The sequence below is a fragment of the Centruroides vittatus genome, unplaced genomic scaffold, assembly GCF_030686945.1.
Source record: "Centruroides vittatus isolate TY-2023 unplaced genomic scaffold, ASM3068694v2 contig_370, whole genome shotgun sequence".
NCBI lineage: Eukaryota > Metazoa > Arthropoda > Arachnida > Scorpiones > Buthidae > Centruroides > Centruroides vittatus.
The window spans coordinates 2,833,651-2,855,108 of NW_027122193.1; the positions used below are offsets into that span (position 1 = coordinate 2,833,651).

General features: G+C 28.9%; 1 protein-coding gene across 1 annotated transcript in view; it reads right to left on the reverse strand.

The window, feature by feature from the left end:
* The window catches only part of lgs (legless), a 106,956-nt gene that overhangs the window by 41,931 nt on the left and 43,567 nt on the right, over positions 1-21,458 (reverse strand). Inside the window, exons 4-6 of the mRNA XM_067270374.1 lie at positions 8,836-8,947; positions 3,562-3,657; positions 2,079-2,133 (exon numbers count right to left, since the gene is read on the reverse strand). Coding sequence (XP_067126475.1) covers positions 2,079-2,133; positions 3,562-3,657; positions 8,836-8,947 — 263 coding nt within the window. The remainder of the gene's footprint in view (positions 1-2,078; positions 2,134-3,561; positions 3,658-8,835; positions 8,948-21,458) is intronic.

Consider the following 21,458-nt stretch of genomic DNA (forward strand, 5'->3'; position numbering starts at 1 on the left):
CCGTACGAAATAGAATTTATTGACAACAGATGCCAGCACTTGACTGCATCGTCTGGTCTATCGTCTGTTTTACATATTTTTGTCCAGGTGGTGTTTTGTTGACTTAAAAAGTAAATTATTTCATTTTTCGCATATTCGTGCAATAATATTACTATAATAAGTTTATTTAGCTATAATAAGTCAACGTGAGACATGACGAATTGCACGAGACTAGTCGCCAACTATACCGCACAAATAAAAATCGCACAAATTAAAAATTCGCACAAATAAAAATCGCACATAAAAAGAGTGCATAAAAACAGGTTTGACTGTATTTTAATCATTAAAATAATCTTTGAAATATCTTAAAACAACAACAGTCCTTCAAAAATCTTTTTTTTTAATTAAGTACAAATTCTGCGGATGAGCAAACTTACTTCTTAATAGTATTTAATTGAAAAACAATTATGGAGTCCTTGAAAAAGACCTGTTGCTTTAAGATCAAAATCATAAAATGTCTTAATAAAATAAATCAAGACAAAACTTTTATCTATTACTAATAATACAATATAACTATAATTACCTTTATTTTTGATTAAATATGATAAACAGATAAACTATAAAGTAATAACAACCTAATATATACATAAATAAGAATATACTGGAAAATATTAAACAGACTAAAGATATTTTAAAGTAATATTGAATATTAATTTAATATATCTTTATTAATAAATAATACAATTAAAGAATCAAGTTAAATACATTAGGATCATAATTATCTGAATTCAAAAATGTAATTATATATAAATAATAAATCAGAAAAATTGTTGTTTAAAGAAAATAAGCATCAAATATATACATTGAATTACTCTAAACTCACAAATATTGCCTATGTTAAAAAAGTTTGACAGAATATCATTTAGTATCATTCTACTCAAAATTGTATTCTATTAAACTAAAATATACAACTCGGTGGAAATAATCGATATTTATTTTTTAAGGTCAGCCTTGGGTTGCATGCCAAGGGTTTGTCCATCCATTCTACACACTTAAGCAACAATTTACAATTTGAGGAAAAATATTAAAATATATTTATAACGTTTTACTTATAAAACTCTAACATTTTAGTCCAATGTTTCTAAATAAACAGAGCAAAATTCTTATACTGTATTGAGTATACTATCTAAGAAAAACATGTACAGTACACCACCCTATTGTTATAGAAACAAAACCAACTTTTGTTACACAGTACTCAAAATTTTAGTTTCAGTTTTGCTATTATTTTTACATACAACTTTTTTCCAATTTCTTCATTTTACAGCAAAATTTTCTATATGCATTTCATCTTAAAATTTTATTTTTTCTTAGAGATACAATGTAAAAACTTGCTTCTAATTTTTCTACCGTCAGTTTTATTCTACAATGAATGTTATAATGAATATAGTCGGCACGTGCATTAATAATCAGAATTATCCCTTTACAATCACAGTTTAACCTGAATAATTGCCGTCTGCAAAAACACGAATCAGCATGTATCAATCGCATGTAAAACAAGACTCTACTGTATTTGTAAACTTTGAAAAAATATAAGATAAATTTATACTTTAATAGATTTTAAAAACTTTCTGTAGTTTTAAGTATATTTAATTATACTTTTGTTATAATGATTATAATTGCTTTTATTAATAGATAACTATAATCTATTTATATATATATATATTTTTTGGTTTATCTATATTCATATTCTTTCTATTTAATTATAATTTGTGAGTTAGAGCAATTCTGTTATTATGGAGAGCAGATTATTTCTATTCTCTTAAAACAATTGCTGCTAATATAATTTTGGAGACATTATATATATGTTATTTTTAAAATGTTCCAAATAAACTAATTTACTGATTAAAAAAAAAAATATATATATAAATAATGAAAAATTAAATTACAGCTTTAAAAATAATTATATATATAATATCATAATCAAGAAAAATTCTGCTAAATGATATTTGAAAGTATTAAAATCTAAAAAAATGTTAGAGATAATAAAGATCCTATATATAATTTTTTATAATACAAATTTAATTACTAGATATACTTACCATCTAAATACCAATAGGCATTGTTAAAAGCATCTTGTCCAGCACAGATCCCTCGCTGAAAAAAAATCAAAATTTTATATTAAATGAAATAAATAATAAATTATGAAAATCAATTAACCATTTTCAGAAGTTTTTATATCTTATACAATGTTAAGAAAATAAATAATTTGACGTTTTCTATACACGTAATAATAATTCAAATACGGTAATTACAATTTATTCGAAATAAGCCAAACTTGAATATTTGATTTGTTTCTTGGCACAAAGCTGAATCACTAACTAAAAATGTCATTTTCAATTCGTACGTCGTACAATACTTTGGCATAATTTGAATACAATTTAATTCACAAAACTACGCAAAATATAAATATAGATATTTCTACAGAACAATCCATTGAAGACAAAATATTTATATATTTTAAATGTTATTGCTCAGAAGAGGATTTTGAAGATGTTGTTAGAGGCAACAGTAACAGAAAATTTAGATTTGAGTCAGTTTTTGAAATGCAGCAAACCATTTCTCCTGACAGAATTACAAATTTGAATTTTGATTTATATTTTTCTCTATTTATATTGTTGAAAAATATTGTTTATTCTGTAAAATATGAATAAATATAACAAGAACAAATAATTTTAGTTCTACGTGTAAATCCAAATTCAATTAACGACTTAATAAAAAAAACTTTGTAAAGGGAAGTTACCGTAATTCGTCGAATTGACGTCGGGAATATATTTAACTAAACGCTTTTATGAAAAATCAACAAAACAAATAATATTTTCAAACTAAAAATATTAAGTGACTTTTAATTAAATATTTATAAATAAAATGTACAAGATCAGGTTTAAAAAACAAATAATTTCTATAAAAAATTTTTACTAACGGAACGAAATTTTATTATAAACTTGATTTCAAACTGATTAATGAACTTACAATTATAAAATAATTTTAATTTACTCCCTAATTATTATTAATTTCACCAATCATTTTAGTAATTAATTTGTATATTTATTATTCATAAATCTAAACCACCAGATTTTCAAGCTATATTTATGCTAATTTTTAACTTAATTAAATTATGAATTTAGCCTAAAGGAAACCAGTTATGCCAATATCTTATGCTAATATTAATGATTAGAAATTAATTTGAATTTAATTAAATAAATAATTTATGAAATTCTAGAAGAAAAAAATTGATCCAAACAAGGACTCGAACCTGTAAACTGTGCAGATGCACTATAAAACCGTCTTTTCTTCTATAATTTTCTAAATCATTTAATTAAATTCAAAATTAATTTTATATCATTAATCTTAAAATAAGATGATTGCATAACTACCGCATTTAAAACAAATTTCATAATTTAATTTAAAAAATCTGTATAAACGAACCTAAAAATCCAGTAGTTTAGATGTACAGTACAATTGATGTACAAAAGCTATAGTCATCGTTTATGTACGTATACATTCACTAATAAGAACACTTACTAAATCTTCGGGTGAAAAATTATCATCCAAATATTCTGCAAGTTCTTCCTCCTTTTCCTGATAAACATGATCTACCAACCACTTTAATACTCCCAGCTAAATAAAAATAAATTTGGTAATTAATTTAATAATATATTATTTTTCCTAAAAATTAATTACTATAATTCATTAGATGAAAGTATATGTTTTTACAACTGAAGATTGTATAAATTTCTTAGAATGCTGATTTAAACAATAAATCAATTTTCCAATATTATAATAATTTATTATGAAAATCTAGTTTACTTTATAATATAATTGCAGATGCTAACACTATCTTTGCTTTCTTTGTTTTTTTTTTAAATTAGGGTCAATTTTAAATCATCATATTAACGTTATGCCATACATTTAATTTTGAAAAACTTTTAATACTTTACTGAAATAAATCTGAAACTAAAATACATATACATATGTATTTATTAAATAGATAAACTTTTAAGTTTATATTTTGACTGTTTTATTAACTGATAGACACTCGGACTGAATTGTTAATCGCCGCTTCATCAAAAAATTATACGATATGATTTATACATTATATATATAAACATAATTTTAGAAAATATAAAATCTTGTTTATTTCAAAATTGTAGATAACAACATTAATGCATTACTATCTATATTCTGTAGTTAGACAAATTTATTTTCAACAGCAATTATTATTTAATCTTGAGTGTTATTACAAAAATAATCTACTATCAATAGTAATTTTCATATAAAACTGCTAAAGACTACCGCAAAAAACAAATCTTGTTAAGGAAGTATTTGACATTTTAATAAAGAATGTGGGTTCGGATCTCATTCGAGGCCAAGTATTTTTTCTATTTAACATTCTATTTTTTTCGGTAGACTGCGTAATTTTATACACCACATTTGTATTTCGGGTGTTACTTCTTTATTAAAAATATTAACGATTCGATATAAAATGATATCCTGTTTTGTTTGTTTACTAACAAAAATAGCCCTTAAAATATAATGTTTTTAAGATGACAATATGTACAAAATTTCAACTGCTTTGAATATTCATGTATTACACAAAATAACAAATATAAATCAAATTACCATCTTCATATTTTAAGTATAAACACTAATATTTAATTGCACATCATTTTTGCTGGATTTATAGAATACATAGGAACGATATTAAGTTTAAATTTTACTAAGGATACGTAATTGAACAAACAATCTTTCTGTTCATTTTGTTGCTATATAGATTTTTTCTAGTTTATCAAATACAATAGACTCTTGATATAGTGAACGCTCAAAGGACTAAGTCATTCACTATATCAAAAGTTCATAATACACAATAAACCAGCAACGACTTGCTCGACTTTCCCCTGCAACATTTAAAATTTTGGTGGCACCATCTGTTATCGTGTTTTATTAAAAAAACTTTTTATATTTTTAACTATTATAAAATGGCAAAAAGCTTAATTTTGAGTGTAGGGATAAGTTTTATAAAAAATTGTAAATGTTAATAGTACGATAAATCTTATTAAATCAAATTAAAAAAAAAACAATTTTTTTTAAACATATTTTTGATATCTGTAATGCTTACAACAATTTTATAAAATGCTGACTGTTGGGAAAAGAAAACTGATCTCCTCTGTGTTTATTTATTAGTGATTTATTTCATAAAATAAAATATCAGGTTACAAACTTTCAATTTGTTATCTAAGTACAGAATGGCTTTTTACTTTCATTAAATTCCTTAACCAATATAAATTTAAATTTCTTATAGAAAAAATCTTTAAAAACTTACAGATAAATAAAAATTTCAATATTTATAACGTAATATTTTAAAACATTTAGAAACATCTTAGTTAAGTACAATATTTAAAAACAATATAATGTACAGTACTTTACAGAAGAACGTGGGAAAATTAAGCAAAGGAAATCGTGTCGGATCTGTTTGTTATAACTTATTACATTTGATAAATATTAAAAAAATTAGTGCAGATGCTTATATTAACAGATGCATTCAATGTAGACAAATAAGCTTGTATGTTGTTTTTCTGTATTTCTAATGTATCGGTTTTGTTCATTTTATGTTAAAAAGTTTAGAGGACTTTACAACATTTATAATAAAAAATAAATTGCTAGTCACAAAATTTTAAAGTAATTCATCTAATTCAGTTTAAAATTATGGTTAAATATTAAATCAGAAAAAATATTCACACATTAATAAAGACCTGATCATAAAATCTATAAGAAAATTATTCAATAGAATCATTTCATATTTAGAAAACAATTTATTTATATTACCAGATAATCCATTTATAAATATCGAAATCAGTAAAACACTACTAAATACCTACCAAATGCCGACATTCTATCGGGCTAGTTTAAGGCTAACTACTGAATAAATTACATAAACAATTTGACTTTAGAGGGAGGCGTTAGGCACATCCGCATCTGCACGGTAAGCAGGAGTTGTGGGTTCGAGTCCCTCTCCGGGCCGATTTTTTCTCCCGGCGGTTCTAAATTATTTAAATTAATTAATTAAAAATTATAATTATTAATGTTAATACAAGATGGCGCTTAATGCCTCCCTCTAAAGTCAATTTGCTTACGTAATTTATTTAGTAGTTAGACTTAAACTAGACCGATAGAATTTCGGCATTTGGTTGGTGTTTAGCTTTAATGTATCGGGTTTAGGGATAGTGTTTATGCACTACTAAATAACCATATTACTACTTGAGTTTAAAATATATCTTAAATTAATATGGCTCAATGTTTATGCTATTTATTATAATATTATTTCCGTCTACTAGTACGTATTTTCTATTAGCAGGACTTATTAGACTGGTTTTAAGGATACTGCAACACAGTTTCACAGATCAAAAATTTGTTTTATTTGATTTACCTGGACACATACATTTTAATATTGCATTTCGTCCCTCCTCAGCAGGTATTTATGTGATACAATCTATATAAATTAAAAACAATAAAATAATTTTTTTAAAAACCACATTTTTGGGTTTCCCGACAAAATTTTTTTTCTATAAATTCATCGACATTAATATAATTCTGATCTGTGAAACTGTGTTACAGTATCCTTAAAACCAGTCTAATAAGTCCTGCTAATAGAAAATACGTACTAGCAGACGGAAATAATAATATAATAAATATATCTTTTCTAATTTAAAAAAGCATAAAAGAATTATAATGAACCACCGTAAAAAAAATTTTCTTTTGTAAGAAATTATTACGTAAAGCGAAAGTTTAAAAATTCTTCTTAACACCATTCAAATGTATTATTAAGAAGTTCATATAATTACGTTCAATAGTGAATTAACAATACAGTACTTAGTTTTAATAATGTTGACAATTTTATTAAAAATGTACTGTACATAAAGAATGAATGGTTATTTTTAATAATATACAGTGAATATTGTGTTTAATATTTCACAAACTTTTTTACGGTAGAAACAAAATAATTATTTTCTTAAAATATTTTTTTAGAATAGTAGCTAATTTTAATGTCAAAATCCTATTAAAATAACAGAATTTGAACATAATTACACATTTATATAAGTGGGCAAGAAATACTGGTTTTTCCATTGCACTTAAAGAAATCATATTTGATAATAATAGCAATTTGATCTTTGAATCTTGATATAATTCATTATAATTACGAAAGGTACTGTACTAAATTATACCAAAAATTTAAAAGATAAACTGTATTCCTTCATAAAAAGTTTAAAACATAAATATGTTAAAAAAAAAAAAAAAAATAAAAGATGTCAATTTTTGTTTGTTAAACAACAAAACAAATTTATTCTCATAAAGAGGTAATTATTACGAAATACCAATTATGCAAATATCTTTGTATAATTATAATTGGAATATAAACAATAATCAAATAAGAATGGTTGTCACAGCTATTATATTTGGATTTATAACTTTGAATATATAAGGGAGACTATTCCGCATTTTGACACTTTTCAGTTTACAATCATTTGTTACAAATTGAGGCTGTAGAGAACAAATTTAATTACACATTACACAGCACCCGCCATTGCCCAACTTTGGAAGCTTTCATACTAGATGTATACACTGTCAGACAGTGTTAAAATTTTTTTTATAATGCAAGTACTTTCAATGATACAAAATTGTTGTTATCAGGCTAAATCACAACGGAACTGAAAAAAAAAAAGATCGTTGAGAAATATGAAGGTGGCATGCATGTTCGATATTTAACTGTTGCATACCGTATTTCAAGAACGACGATATCGACAATCGTAAATAATAAATAAATTATTAAATCTGCTAACGTTGCAAAAGGGGTTAAATCAATTTCTAAACAGAGATCGAAGACATTAGATCATGTTGAGAAATTGCTTTTTGGAGAGTTTGATTTGATTTGATTTTGATTTAATGATTTAAATAACATAATACAATATACTGTAATAACTTTAAAAATCTATAATAAAATTTATTCTTTTTATTAATGTGCTCAAACAGTGTTTAAATTATTTTACAACCCCATTAATATAACATATCAAGACGGGATTTTTTACATGAGAATGGATTAATCATTTTTACATTACTTCTTATGGGAAAGGTTGGTTTGGTATACGTCCAATTCGGTATAAGTCCAAACATCGGGAACTGATTAAGGTCGTGTACCGAGGTTCCACTGTACATAATATCCATTTTTTGTTTAAAGCGTAAGCTTCACATGCTAATGATAAAATATTTTAATATTAGCCAACATGGCTGTTATGGCATAAAGGATGAAAGAAATATAGGTATTGGTGGCATCTTGGCAAATATGTCATTTATGCCAACTAGATATTTCTTTTAATGTGTGTTTGTGTTGTTTAATCTATGAATGATTTTTCATTGCAGGTAAGTGACAAGAAGTTAATCATCAGATACAGACTCATCCTGTATTTCTATTCATGCAATATCTTGATAACGGCTTACTCTGCTTACCATGCAGAAGCATTGCCAGTTATGCTACCCAGATCTATGTTCATTCTTGGTGAGCAGAACTTGTGAGTTTGAATCCCACTCCAGACTGATCTTTTCTTTCAAAATATTATAAAATTAAATTTAATTAATTTATTTATAATTTTTAAATTTAACAAGAGATAGTTGCCTAACCTCCTACCTCCTGCCAAATTACTTAGTAATAATGGAATAATCTATAATTTATCATAATCTACAAAAGGAGTAATAATATTTGAATGTGTGTGACATATATCAGAAAAGTGTATATTTGAAACTTACTTTATCTTCAGGTCCAATGTCTTGCCAACCACTATTATTTATTTGAAAATGTCCAAAATCACCTTTTTTTGAGTTTAATAATTCTTGTAAATAATTTTCAAAATTTGCAATCCTAAAAAAAGTAAGTATTTATTAAGTTATATTATTTTTAGTAAATATTTTATTTATAAATTTTATTTCATTCATAAATTAAATATATAAAAAATTAAAAAAAAAAACTTCAAAGCCGAAACCAATTTAGATTAAACATTACCTTAAACACTTGTTCCAGCAACACTACTTTATTCAAACAAATGTTTTCAACCCCTTTCATAGATTTTAACATAACATAAAATTAGTCAGATCAAACCTTTTAATTTTATACATAGAAACGCAACACAAGTCTGCGAGAAGGTCTGAAAACATTGGTTTGAATAAAGTGGATTGTTGGTGAAAGAAGTATTTAAGGTGTCGTTCAATTTACATAAAAATGAACAAAACTAAACAATAATTCTTCATTTCCAGATGATCATCTTTTAAAAAGAAAATTTATAATCTGTTCTTAATGCACAATAAATACAATTATCCATTACATAATATGAAATTTAATCGTTTAATGAAAAATTTTTAAATTGGGAGAAATCGATTCAAGGTTTAAGAAAATTTTCTTTTTCCATTTATATCATGCTTTATTTTTGTCTATATATATATAAGTAATTGTGGAGTAGTCAAACAGAACCAAGGAATCCATGGATAAAGGTGGGAAAAGGCTAAATTTTGTGATAATTTTAAGTTATTTGTATTTTATATATAAATAGTAGTTACATTTAATAACATCTTTGCCAATATCCATTTACAGTTAATGATTAGAGACATTTTTACTTTACCGGCTCTGTTATATATAATGGAAAGAATGGCAATTGGTCAAAAAAATGACTCCCCAAGATTTTTACACTTTTGGGTTTGGGACCACAAAATGTCGAGAAATGCAAACAAAATTTGGAGTTTTTCTGTATGTATGGATCTTAGTAGGGTGTTTGTGGGGAGGGGCACAATTTTGTTCACTCTCTTTGAAGCTTTAACTCTTGTGCTTTTTGTCAAAAATTTCTGAAATTTTGCTGGAAGGTTTGTGTATTAGAGGGATTGATGCTATTAAATTTTGGTTGTTAGAGTTTGAGGATACACTTTTTAAAAAAGGCAGCAAAACAGAAGTATTAAAACAACACTTTCTAAACATACACGATAGAATTTAATGTCAATGAAACTAGTGTAAATTATTTGAAATTATTATCCAGCTCTGGATTAGTTATACTGTTAGATAGCAGTAATATCTGTTGAGAAAATGGAAGTTTTATCATTTAAATCTTTCGGTTAATGTTACCTATGGTTCCAAGATGGTGGATCGTCTGATTCCAGCAAGGAAACAGTGGGGACGCACGTTCTAACCTAACCTAAACTATTCTAATAATTCTGTTGGTAATAATTATGGTAATTTATTAGAATCGGTTAGGTTAGGTTAGGTTAGAACGTGCGTTCCCACTTTTTCCCTTCTTCTATTTGCTGGAATCAGAGACGGGCCGCCATCTTGGAACCATAGGTAACATTAACCAATCTTTCAATGATAAAACGTTTATTTTCCAAATTTGTTTGGCAATTTTTATGAATTTATTTTAATAAGGCATGCCTTCCTTAGTTCAGTTTATATTAGTTAATGTAATTTATTTAAAATGTCAATAGAATTTAAAATCAGAGAATTTACATTTATGTAATATTTCAACATTGCTAACACTATATAACAGATATTAATAAAAAATTTCTTGGAAAGTTAAAATTTGAATAGCTATAAATAATTGAAAAGCTATCATGAAAGTTAACTATTCGTGATAGCTATTCAATTATTAAACTGATTTGTATTTTCTACAAGGTACAGTACATTAGCTATGTATAAAGATATTATAGAGAGCTGGATAATAATCCAGATTCTCATAATTTATCACAGATACATGGGCTAGGAGTATTATTCTGCAGAGATGTTTCATTGCAAATCGGGCCCATCCACAATGAGCAAAAAGTTATAGCTAACTGTACAGACTAAATATGCAATGCTTTGCCTGAGAAATCAAAAAGACATTAACTAAATAGTCTGTAGAACCAACTCAATTCTATTTATTATAGTCATGCTTGATCTTCAATGGGATTAGTCAGAAAAGACTTGAAAATCATGTCTTTGTTTGCTAATAATAAACCAATGCTCATTTAAAAGAAGAGAGAAAAAATTAAAGGGTTTAGATCAAATTCAAAACCTCAATTCCTCTTAGAAACAGAGAAAGCCTTAAACTAACAATTTCAATAATTTGAATTATCTGGGAAACATAATCAACAACAGTGCAATTTTAAAATGGAAATGCATTCAATAACAACTTCAGATAAAAAAATTACAAGTGAATTACTGATAAATTGTTTATTATTTTAGTTGGTAAATGATTTGTGTAATAAAAGTGTTTCATAATGAAATTAACATATTTTACACAGGCAAAAATTAAAATTAAGAGACAAGTTTCAATTCAAATAACTTTAATTAATAAATTTCAGGAAAAAAAATGTCAGTACTGAAAATATGCTAAAGGCGGTTGTCCATCTGCTTACCTTGATCTAGATTTATTTGCATAATTATTTCAAAATTATACGGTAAACCGAGCCCGAATTACGTACTAATAATCAAATGATAATTCCGCCAATTCGTCGTGTCATAACTTACCTAATTAAATATATAGATATTAAGTAATTTAGACTAATAGATAGGTGATTAAGTCACCACCTTGTATTAAATTTAATATCTTCTAAATTAATTGATCTGGAAGTGAAGATTGAATGGAGGTCCTGGTAGGGTAATTGGCAATGCATATGCACAGTAAGCAGGAGTTGTGGGTTCGAGTCTTATTCCGAATCAATCTTTTCTTCCGGAATACCCTTAAGACGAATTAATTCTAATTGTTAAATTTAATATACGACGGTGACTTATTCGCCTACCTTTCGTTCAAATTACTTAATATCTATTTATTTAATAAGCCAAGTCACGGCCCGACGAATCCGGCATTATCATTCGATTATTCTTTTGAAATTCTGGCATGTAAAATCTATATTTTTTTTCTCGGAAAAACTCTTCAATTCATAATCTAATATTTATGTTTATTAAACAATAAAACTCCAATACAAAACAAAGAAAAATCAATTACTAATTTAATTTAAAAATTATAAAATTTCTCAAATTTGTACGTTAACCGATAAAAATTCATTTCGATTCCGTTAATTAGAAATACGTATTAATTAAATTGAAATAATAAACACGAATTCCTTTTTTCTCGACCGATCGATTTGCATCAATTCGGTTTCCAAGAACTAAAGAATTTTTTAATTTTAAATTTAAAAATAAAGGCGGGTATCTCGCCATTTCGACCGAATTATTCATTTTTATTTAAATAAATTTATATTTAAAAATTGGATACGAGTTTTAAATAAAAATACTTAATTCGTTATTCGGAAAACGAATCAAATTTTTAAAAAATTATCTAACAAAACTTACAGATTTAATACATATAATATAATTACTTTAAATCCATAAACAATAAGACAGAAATCTGCTCAATTTTAACTTAATTTTAATCAAAAATTTAAATATTGCGCAAGTGTACGATCTATAGTTTGCATTTACAAACACACCGGATGAATCGAAGAATTTTTTGACTTTTCTAAGAGTTGTCCCCATAAAAAAAAAAAAAAAAAATAAAGGGAGAGAGGGGAGGAGGAGAGGGAGAAGAAATTCTGAAAGAGCCACTTGTAGGAGTAAATAGGGAAAAGGGGATTTTTTCAGAGAGATGAGCAGGAAAAGCGTCGCGACAACCGAAGACGTCAATAATTAGAAATATCGACTAGACAAACACAATGCGCACGTCACGTAGTCATGGAGACGACATGCCGAGGGAGAGAAAGCGAGAGAGGTTCTACAATCGATCGAGGAGGGGGGAGCGAACATCGTCCACCGCTAATACCGCAGCAGGCAAGTCGGTAAATCACACCGTTCCCGCTTATTTGTCGTGAGACAAACTTAAAAGAGAATCGATGGGAAGCTCCGATTTTCCTAAAAACCGATCGAAAACGGGAGACGGGGAGGTGGGGGGGGGCGATTTCCGAAAGGTTAATCGGGGAAGTGGCGATTACGTCGGGGGGTCTCGACCGTCTTCTACAATGGCTCACGCGTCGCAACTTTCGATCGTCACGATATACACGAGAAAACGTGACGCCGTGACAAAGAAAATGGATTCGTGACGGCCAAGGTGAATAGAGGAGGGGTGGACGGATCGAATGAACGGTCGCGATTGGTCGTACCGGATTAGGGGGGATAACTTTTCTCGCATCGATTACGGTTCGAAAATGCCTTTCCCTTTCTACGGTTAACGAATTGCCGAGGAGGGCTTTAAGCTATTCGATCTACGAAAATTGCAGATAGCCAACGATCGAACTTTATTAATACAGTATATATATATGCGCTTATATATAATACATATGTATCGAGTTACGTGTCTTACAAATTTATGTAATATAACGCAATATATATTAAATGTAATTTTATAATGTACCATCCCACTTGAATTTCGAATTGTTGAATCAATATAAAACAAATTTAAATTTCGTGTAATAGATACAAATCAATGAATTTTTTAATAGTAGTTTTAAAGCTAAAAATTACGATTATATTTATAGAACAATCGTTAAACGGAAGTAGGAAATGACAGAAGGATTAATTCCTACTTTCAATTAAATTTCCAATACTTATATAAAAAACGGAAGCAAATTAGTTTAGGTCAGTTGTTCTCAATCGGCCTGCTGCGAACTTCTTATAACGTTACAAAATTTCGAAACAATGGAAAAACACTAATTTTTTAAATACTTTTTATTACCATTTGCATATTTAAAAAAATGTAAATCTTTAAGTCACTTTTCGTTTATATATACGAGCATCTTTGATAGCACATTGGCTCGTTGATCGATAGAGTTGGGAATCAATGAGCCAAATAAGGTGTTTTTCAATCTATTTTAACACAGAAAACCCTAAAAATTACTCAAGAAATCCTACTTTTCTACATCCCATCCCTACCAAGTTGAGCTACAATTCCTTGGTACCTTAGCAAAAATTATCTGTCTTTAAAAAAGCTTCAGAAGTGAAGCAACGATGGATTGCTCCATCAAAGGCCAAATGATTACACTATGCTGAACGTCATACCAAAACAAAATTCGGGACAATTAATAAGTTTTCCCCGCCATTTCGTCTTCTTTCATTTCTTCACGAATTCTCAAGGTTCTGCTGAACCCAATCTGAGAAGCACTGGTCAAGATAATTAAGAACACAAGCATCTAGCATATACTGTATTTAGTAATTTACCATTTAATAAAATAGCAATTTTAGATATTTTATGAAAATTGGAACTTACTTTCTGAAGAGATTGTAAACGGCATGACAAAGCATCGATAAAAATGATTAGAAATTTTATCTATCTATCTGATTTTTACCATTATTTTATTTTGACATCGTAGATATTACATAATTTTACAAACTTTGCAACATTAGGAAGCCAAACACACAAAGATGTCTCCAATAAATGTAGAAAATCTAATTCACATAACCATACTCAGTACACACAAAAGCAGAAATATCTGAATCGTTAAGATTAGGGTTTCTGAGTATTTCTGACGTGTAGGCTCCCCTTTGAGTCCAGGAAGATTATATCCACGATTGTTCTTCAAGGTCAGAAACTCGTGGACTGGGCATTCTTTTGAATATTTTCTTCACTCAACCTCAATTATCTTATTAAAGACAGAACACGAAACGTTCTGTCGTCTCAATTACAAAATTCCATTGACTCAAGATAAACCTAACGTTAATCCATTCTAGAATAGCGATTCTTTCGTTTTAAAAACAATTAGAGAGTTTTAGAATAACTTTACAGAAGCTGATACATCGCTAGAGGACAGTGGTGGCGAACCTATGACCCGCGGGTCAGACACTGACCCACGCAGACTTTTTAAATGACCCACGCATTGATTTTTATAAAGTCATTTTTTATATCATAAAAGACAGAACAGACAATCAAAAATATTTTTTAAAAAATAAAGTACTGTATATATATCTAATGTCGAATTTATATTAAAAATGAATGAACATAATTTGGCCCACTTCTCAAAAAGATTCGCCATCACTGCTATATGATACCATCCCTGAACTAAGTTGAATTCGGTTCAATTTTTCCTTATCGATTACAGGGATGCTAAAAATGAGAACGAATCTCGTACGTTTTACAGTAGAAAATTACGAACGTTCTTCCTCAAATTCTATATAGTTTCGGATCTATTTTGTGTCAAAGGAAAACAATAACTATATATTATAACGTCGTTAATATATAAAATTATCGATTTTGAAGGCAATTCTAATTTTCTTCAAAATATAAACTCGATTAATTATTATTTTAATAACTTAATTAAGAAGCATTATAATTAATACACTTTTGCCAGAGACATTAAAAAAAATCAGTTTTAATAACTTTAAATTCTTTTTTTTAAAAAAAGCTGTTCTGTTTTTATTATTATTTTCTTCTTACACAAGTTACCGACGTTCAAAAAACATGAAAATCCGTAAGGCAATAAATTGAGTGCGTAGGCTGTATGCTGTAAAGCGGAATGACAATTTTTGTTTATAGTCGTATCTAGTGTTCGTGTTATTTCCTTAAGTTTTCGTGGATGTTTTGTTGCGTATCGCAGTTATTCGGCTTCCTAGTCACTTTATAATTATGTGTAAATGCAAAATAATTCTATGTAAATTAGTACGGTGACAACAATGTGCATAAAAAATGATTGTAAATCTCTTATAGTCTCCTGAATATGGAAGGAAAAAACAAGACTAGCGATGTCGAAGAAATGCTAAGCGCCATCCACAGTCTCCAAAGAAAAGGGTTCTCCGTATAAACAGCGTTAGTAGTAATCAAGAGAGGCTTTTAGCTGCGCTGACAGGCTGTCAATGAGATCTTAAAGAATTGTTGCACTATAAGTTATTAGAGTGTTGATTCAGGATTTGTCCTTTCTGATTCTCTTTCTTCCTGAATTAGGTCAAGACTAATTTTACAAAAATACACAAGTTCAATAGAATAACTAACTAAACAGCTGTAACTAAAAGTCCGGTATTGACAAGTACAGGTACCTAGTTCTACAATAATAAAGTTTGTTTGTTTAAAACAAACTTTCATTAAAAAGAATATTTGCACTAAAGTGTGTGTCTAGACTTTTGCGGCGAAGCCTTGTAGTCTATGACGTGTCAAGTGTCGAATTATCATTTGTGAGACTTGTGGTTGCGCGTGGTGACCAGAACTGTATTGAACAGGCGAATGATGAGTATAGGAAGACTTCAATTAGAGAAGAGTATATTCGGAAGTTAAAAAATATAGCACTGCTGTGGTACAATGTTCGGGTGCACAAACACCACCAGACATTAGCTACAGACTTCTCAAATTAAAGAATTTAGTCGAGCGTGTTAATAACAGTGAAGCCAAAAAGAAACGAGTCGTAAAATGAGCAAATTGTCTCGTATTTTAAAACTCGAATCTGTGATAACAATCCCATTTAAGAAATTACTACTGTTGCATAAAATAGCCAGAATAACCCATAATAAATTTCATATCTTATACATTTTTTCTGGTTGCTTAATTCGTGTGACAGTCATTCGCTGAACTTAACTTGTCATAGAACTCGCGACATATTAGACGAGCTTAACTTCAGAATACGCTTGACACCCTCTCCAAATTCAATATCCATATCACAATTAACTTCCGATGAATTACGAATCTGATTAATTCGTTTAAAACAATCTTAAAATTTCAAAATGACACCGCGAAAACCTCTAGTATTTCAACATCCTTACAAATTAGGTGTAAAATAGCTTTAAAATAAATATTTAAAAGTCTATATTGCAGAAAATTATTATAAAGACACCGTAAACAACGTAACATTTGAAACAGAAACGAGTTGCGTAACTTTCCTGGCAAAAAATACTTACGCTTAAGAAACACTAAAACACGTTAGCACAAAATTAAAATTGCTTGTGGTGCCATTTTTTATTAAAAAAAAACAATTTTTATAACAATCTCATATTATTAATTACAGTACTATAAAAAGGCAAAAAGCTTAATTTTGAAGGTAGAGACGAGTTTCTTCTTTAAAGTAATGCCAATAACGAGTAAAGTTTTCATTAAGTTCGAACCCCCTCGAGATACGATACATGATTCCCCTCTTATCACCCTATCGCTCGACCTTTATCGCCAAAATTTATCATTATCAATGCCCTTATATACAAGTTACCATGCCAACTTCCGTTTCTTAACCATTATCCCATCCTGAGATAATAAACGCCAATACACACAATCTTGGATATCATTTTTTACTTCTTTTCAGGTTCAGGACATCCGAAATGTCGAGATTTCAAAAACACGACGGTCAAATGCAACAGGATTAAAATATTATAACGTAATACTGTAATCGTGTCACTTATTAAAAAATTTAAGAATGACCAAAATAATTAAAAATCCTTTAATTTTGATTCAAATTTCGCAATATTTAAATCAAACCATCTGATTACGTAGAAAATACTAACTGAAAATTTGCAAGACGAAATGGTAGTATGGCAGCGTATTCGAACAAAGAAAGATAGGGTTAGAGATTTATCTTAGGTAGCCAAAATGGCGGTTCGTCTCTAATTCCAGCAAACAGAAGAAGGGAAACAGTGGGGACGCACATTCTAACCTAACCTATTCTAATAAATTACCATAATGATTAGCAACCAAATTATTAGAATAGGTTAGGTTAGGTTAGGTTAGAACGTGCGTCCCCACTGTTTCCCTTCTTCTGTTTGCTGGAATTAGAGACGAACCGCCATTTTGGCTACCTAATATAAATCTAACTGAAAGATAATCTTCAGAAACATGAATCAAACAGCATACAAAACAATCAAATTATAGGAAATTGAATTATATCATCCATTGAGAGTTACTTACCAACTTATTACTTAGTATATACAACAGATTTCACCATTCCTACGAGTCGTAATGCGTTCGTATTCGAAAATGAACCCTCGTGACCAGAAATATAGAAATCGTAAGAGCGGTTACTCTTACCCAGAAATCATCAGTTAAGTGACGTCACCAGTTAACCAATCTTATAAGTTACTATAAAGAACATGCGGCATCCAAAGAAGCATTCTCATTACTTGCCACCGATAGAGACACGAGAAAATAATTATTAAATCCGTTTCTTGTATCAGAAATTTGAGAAAAATTTAAAATGTTCTTACATGCAATCGGACTTACGTTAACACAACGAAAAAGACTGTTGCCAAATCGACTCAGCGTTGCCAACTAAGAAAGATTATTACTATTGCTTTCCGCTGGGGTTGAGTTATAATTCATAATAATACTTCTCTGTAACTTTTTAAACAAAACGTTTAAAATTACAGAGGAGAAGTATTTAATGCAAGTACAGTATTATAAGTAATTATAACTCATTTGAAAAATATAGCAACGAGTTGCGTAACCTTCCCGGCTATTAAGAGATTATATTTAAAAAATAACGTTTATTAATCGTAATAAATAAATAAATTTGTGTGTGGCACCATCTGCTCAGATTTTATGAAATTTTTTACATTATTAATTATTATAAAATGGTAGGGGTGAATTTTATAAAAAAAATTATAAATGATAATAACGGGTAAAATCTTCATTAAGTCCGACCCCACTGGAGATACGACCACCCTCTATCTCCCCACCCCCTCGACCTTTCGGCACCAAAATTTAATAGCATCAATGTCCCCTATACATAAGCTACCCTACCAAATTTCGTTTCTTAATCTTTATCCCATCCTGAGATATTAAACGAAATAAGACACCAACAAACGCATGGAATCTTTCTGACTTTTTGGGTTCGGGATCTGCAAAGCATTCGGAGGGTCAATTTGACACGATTCCAATACTTTCCCTTGTTATGTGTACACAGCATCCGAGTAAATAACATTTCATCAATATTGTTTTTGATACGACTCGATCAAACATTGTTTTAATAAAATAATAGGTTAATGTTACCTTAGGTAGCCAAGATGGCGACTCGTCTCTGATTCCAGCAAGAAAACAGTGGGACGCACGTTCTAACCTATTCTAATAAATTACCATAATTATTAGCAACCAAATTATTAGGTTAGGTTAGGTTAGAATGTGCGTCCCACTGTTTCCTTGCTGGAATCAGAGACGAACCGCCATCTTGGCTACCTAAGGTAACATTAACTAAATAATTTGATAAAGGATTTACATTAAAACCATAGCTGTGGCTATGGTTAAAAAACTGAAAAATATCTCTTGAATAATTGAACAAAATTATATGCAATAAAACTAGTCGAACTGTATCTTTATCGATGCAAGATACATCACTATTTCTTTTCGTCCGCAAAAACCGAAGCTGTAAATATGATAATATCATTAATGGACGTATTCTATCACTTCCAGGAATAAATTAGTTTGTTTATTTCAAAATAGCTTTTAAATTTGTTTATATAATATTCGCGAATTTAATCTACATTCAAACGATATTTCCCAATCGGTGAGTTGCGACCTTTCGGAGACAAGAATCATAGATTCGATTAACGTTGGGGGATATCTCTTACTCTAAACAGTAATAATCGACTAAAGAAACAAACAAGAAAGGAGAAACTTATGCACTTTCTGTTCTTTTCTTAAAAACTCATTTACGTATATAAAAACATTGAATTTTTATCATGAATGGTCATATTCTTGCTGATAGCCAGGCTTTATGTATGCCAGCTTCTGGAATCTTGTAATCTTGATATTAAAATTTCTCAAAATAAAGCAAACATATTTTAATTCTATAAAGAATATTCCAATTTAATAGTTTAAATTGTTTCCTTATTTCAATTACACTCTGGATGTTAAAGACAGTGCTGAAAAAAAGCATGCAGAACAACAATGAATTTGATTATGTTTATAATTAGTAAATCCTAAGACATAGAATAGTTTAAACCATAATGTCAATCAATAAAAAAATCACAATTTTTTATTCTTATTTAATTACTCTACTTAATGTTATTAGCCAATTATCATCATCAGTATAGACAACTCCTAAAGTGATTACAATTAGCAGATTACATATTGTTCCTATATACAGTGAGCAAAATAGTAATCAGACACTGATAAAATTGTGTGTACACTCAAGTTTTATGCAAATATTTATTCAACATGCTAAGTTAATATTTTATACAGTTGGATAGGCCTTTCGTTAGTAGAGATTTTAGCCATTAGGTTTGCTTATACTGACTTATACCAATCAAAGCTAATATGAATTGAATGATGATTACCTCTAAATTGGATGCAAAAAATTAATCAGACATTTTACCTCTAAAGCTGTCAAACTTTTATTTATTCATAAGAATACATTCTAATATTTTGTCGTCTTCCCTGGGACTATCACAGCACTGAGTCTTTTTGGCATCAGTAGTACCAACTTTCTAGTTGTATTTTCACACTAAAGTTGTTCCAAGCCTCTTTCATATCTTCTTAAATCTTTTGTCTCCAAGCTACTTGACCAAAACAGACTGTAGATGCTCAGTGGGATTCAAGCTAGGACTCTGCAAAGGTAATTCCAGAATAATGACTTGATTTTTAACAAAAAATAAAAAAAAACCCTTCTCAATGCCAGAAGAGCACCTGGAATCATTATCTTGTTGTAAGATGAAATTATCTCCCAAGCCCATTTTTTCCACAAAAACAGAGAGATTTTGTTGAGGATCTGACAATACACTTAGGTATTCATAATACTGTCAATAAATTCAATCTTCCCAACAACCTTGGTTGCCACAGATGTTGGGAGATTGAAACAAAACCATAATGTTACTACCACAGTATTTGACAGTAACATACGTGCATGCCAGCTGGAATTCTTTCCTGGGCTCCCTCCAAACTTTCTATGGTCCATCTGAGCATAGGTTAAATTTGGACTCATCCGACTATAAAACTTTCTCCCAGAAAGTATCAAGCTGTTGACGTACTTTTTTGCAAATACCAATCAACTCACCATGTGATGCTTGCTTGACAAAGGCTTTGTCCTCACTATATGCCCCCAAATCCTGCTTCATGAATGCAATTTTGAATTGTTTGTGAAGTCATCTCAATACCAAGCTCCTCTTTTAGTTTAATCACCGACTGTGGGACAGAGTACAGGTTTTTCCTATCGTCCAAATGATGGCTCGATCACGAGTGCTATCGGTCTTCCATTTTTGGCCATGCCCAAGCAAACCGACGATTTGAACCAGTCATTTTATGTATTTTAACAAAGGAGAAAATGGTTAAATGCAAAATTCTTGTCATTTTTCAATTCAACAATAGGAATAGCCAATGATTAAAGATTGATGATTATGCCTGTTGTTGGTCAATGCTAACCAGTGATTTTTTTTGAATGGCATGAGCAGAAAGTAAATCTGTGGAAAATCATAAATTTTATACATAGAAAAAGAATAATAATTAAATTCACTTATATAAATCTTA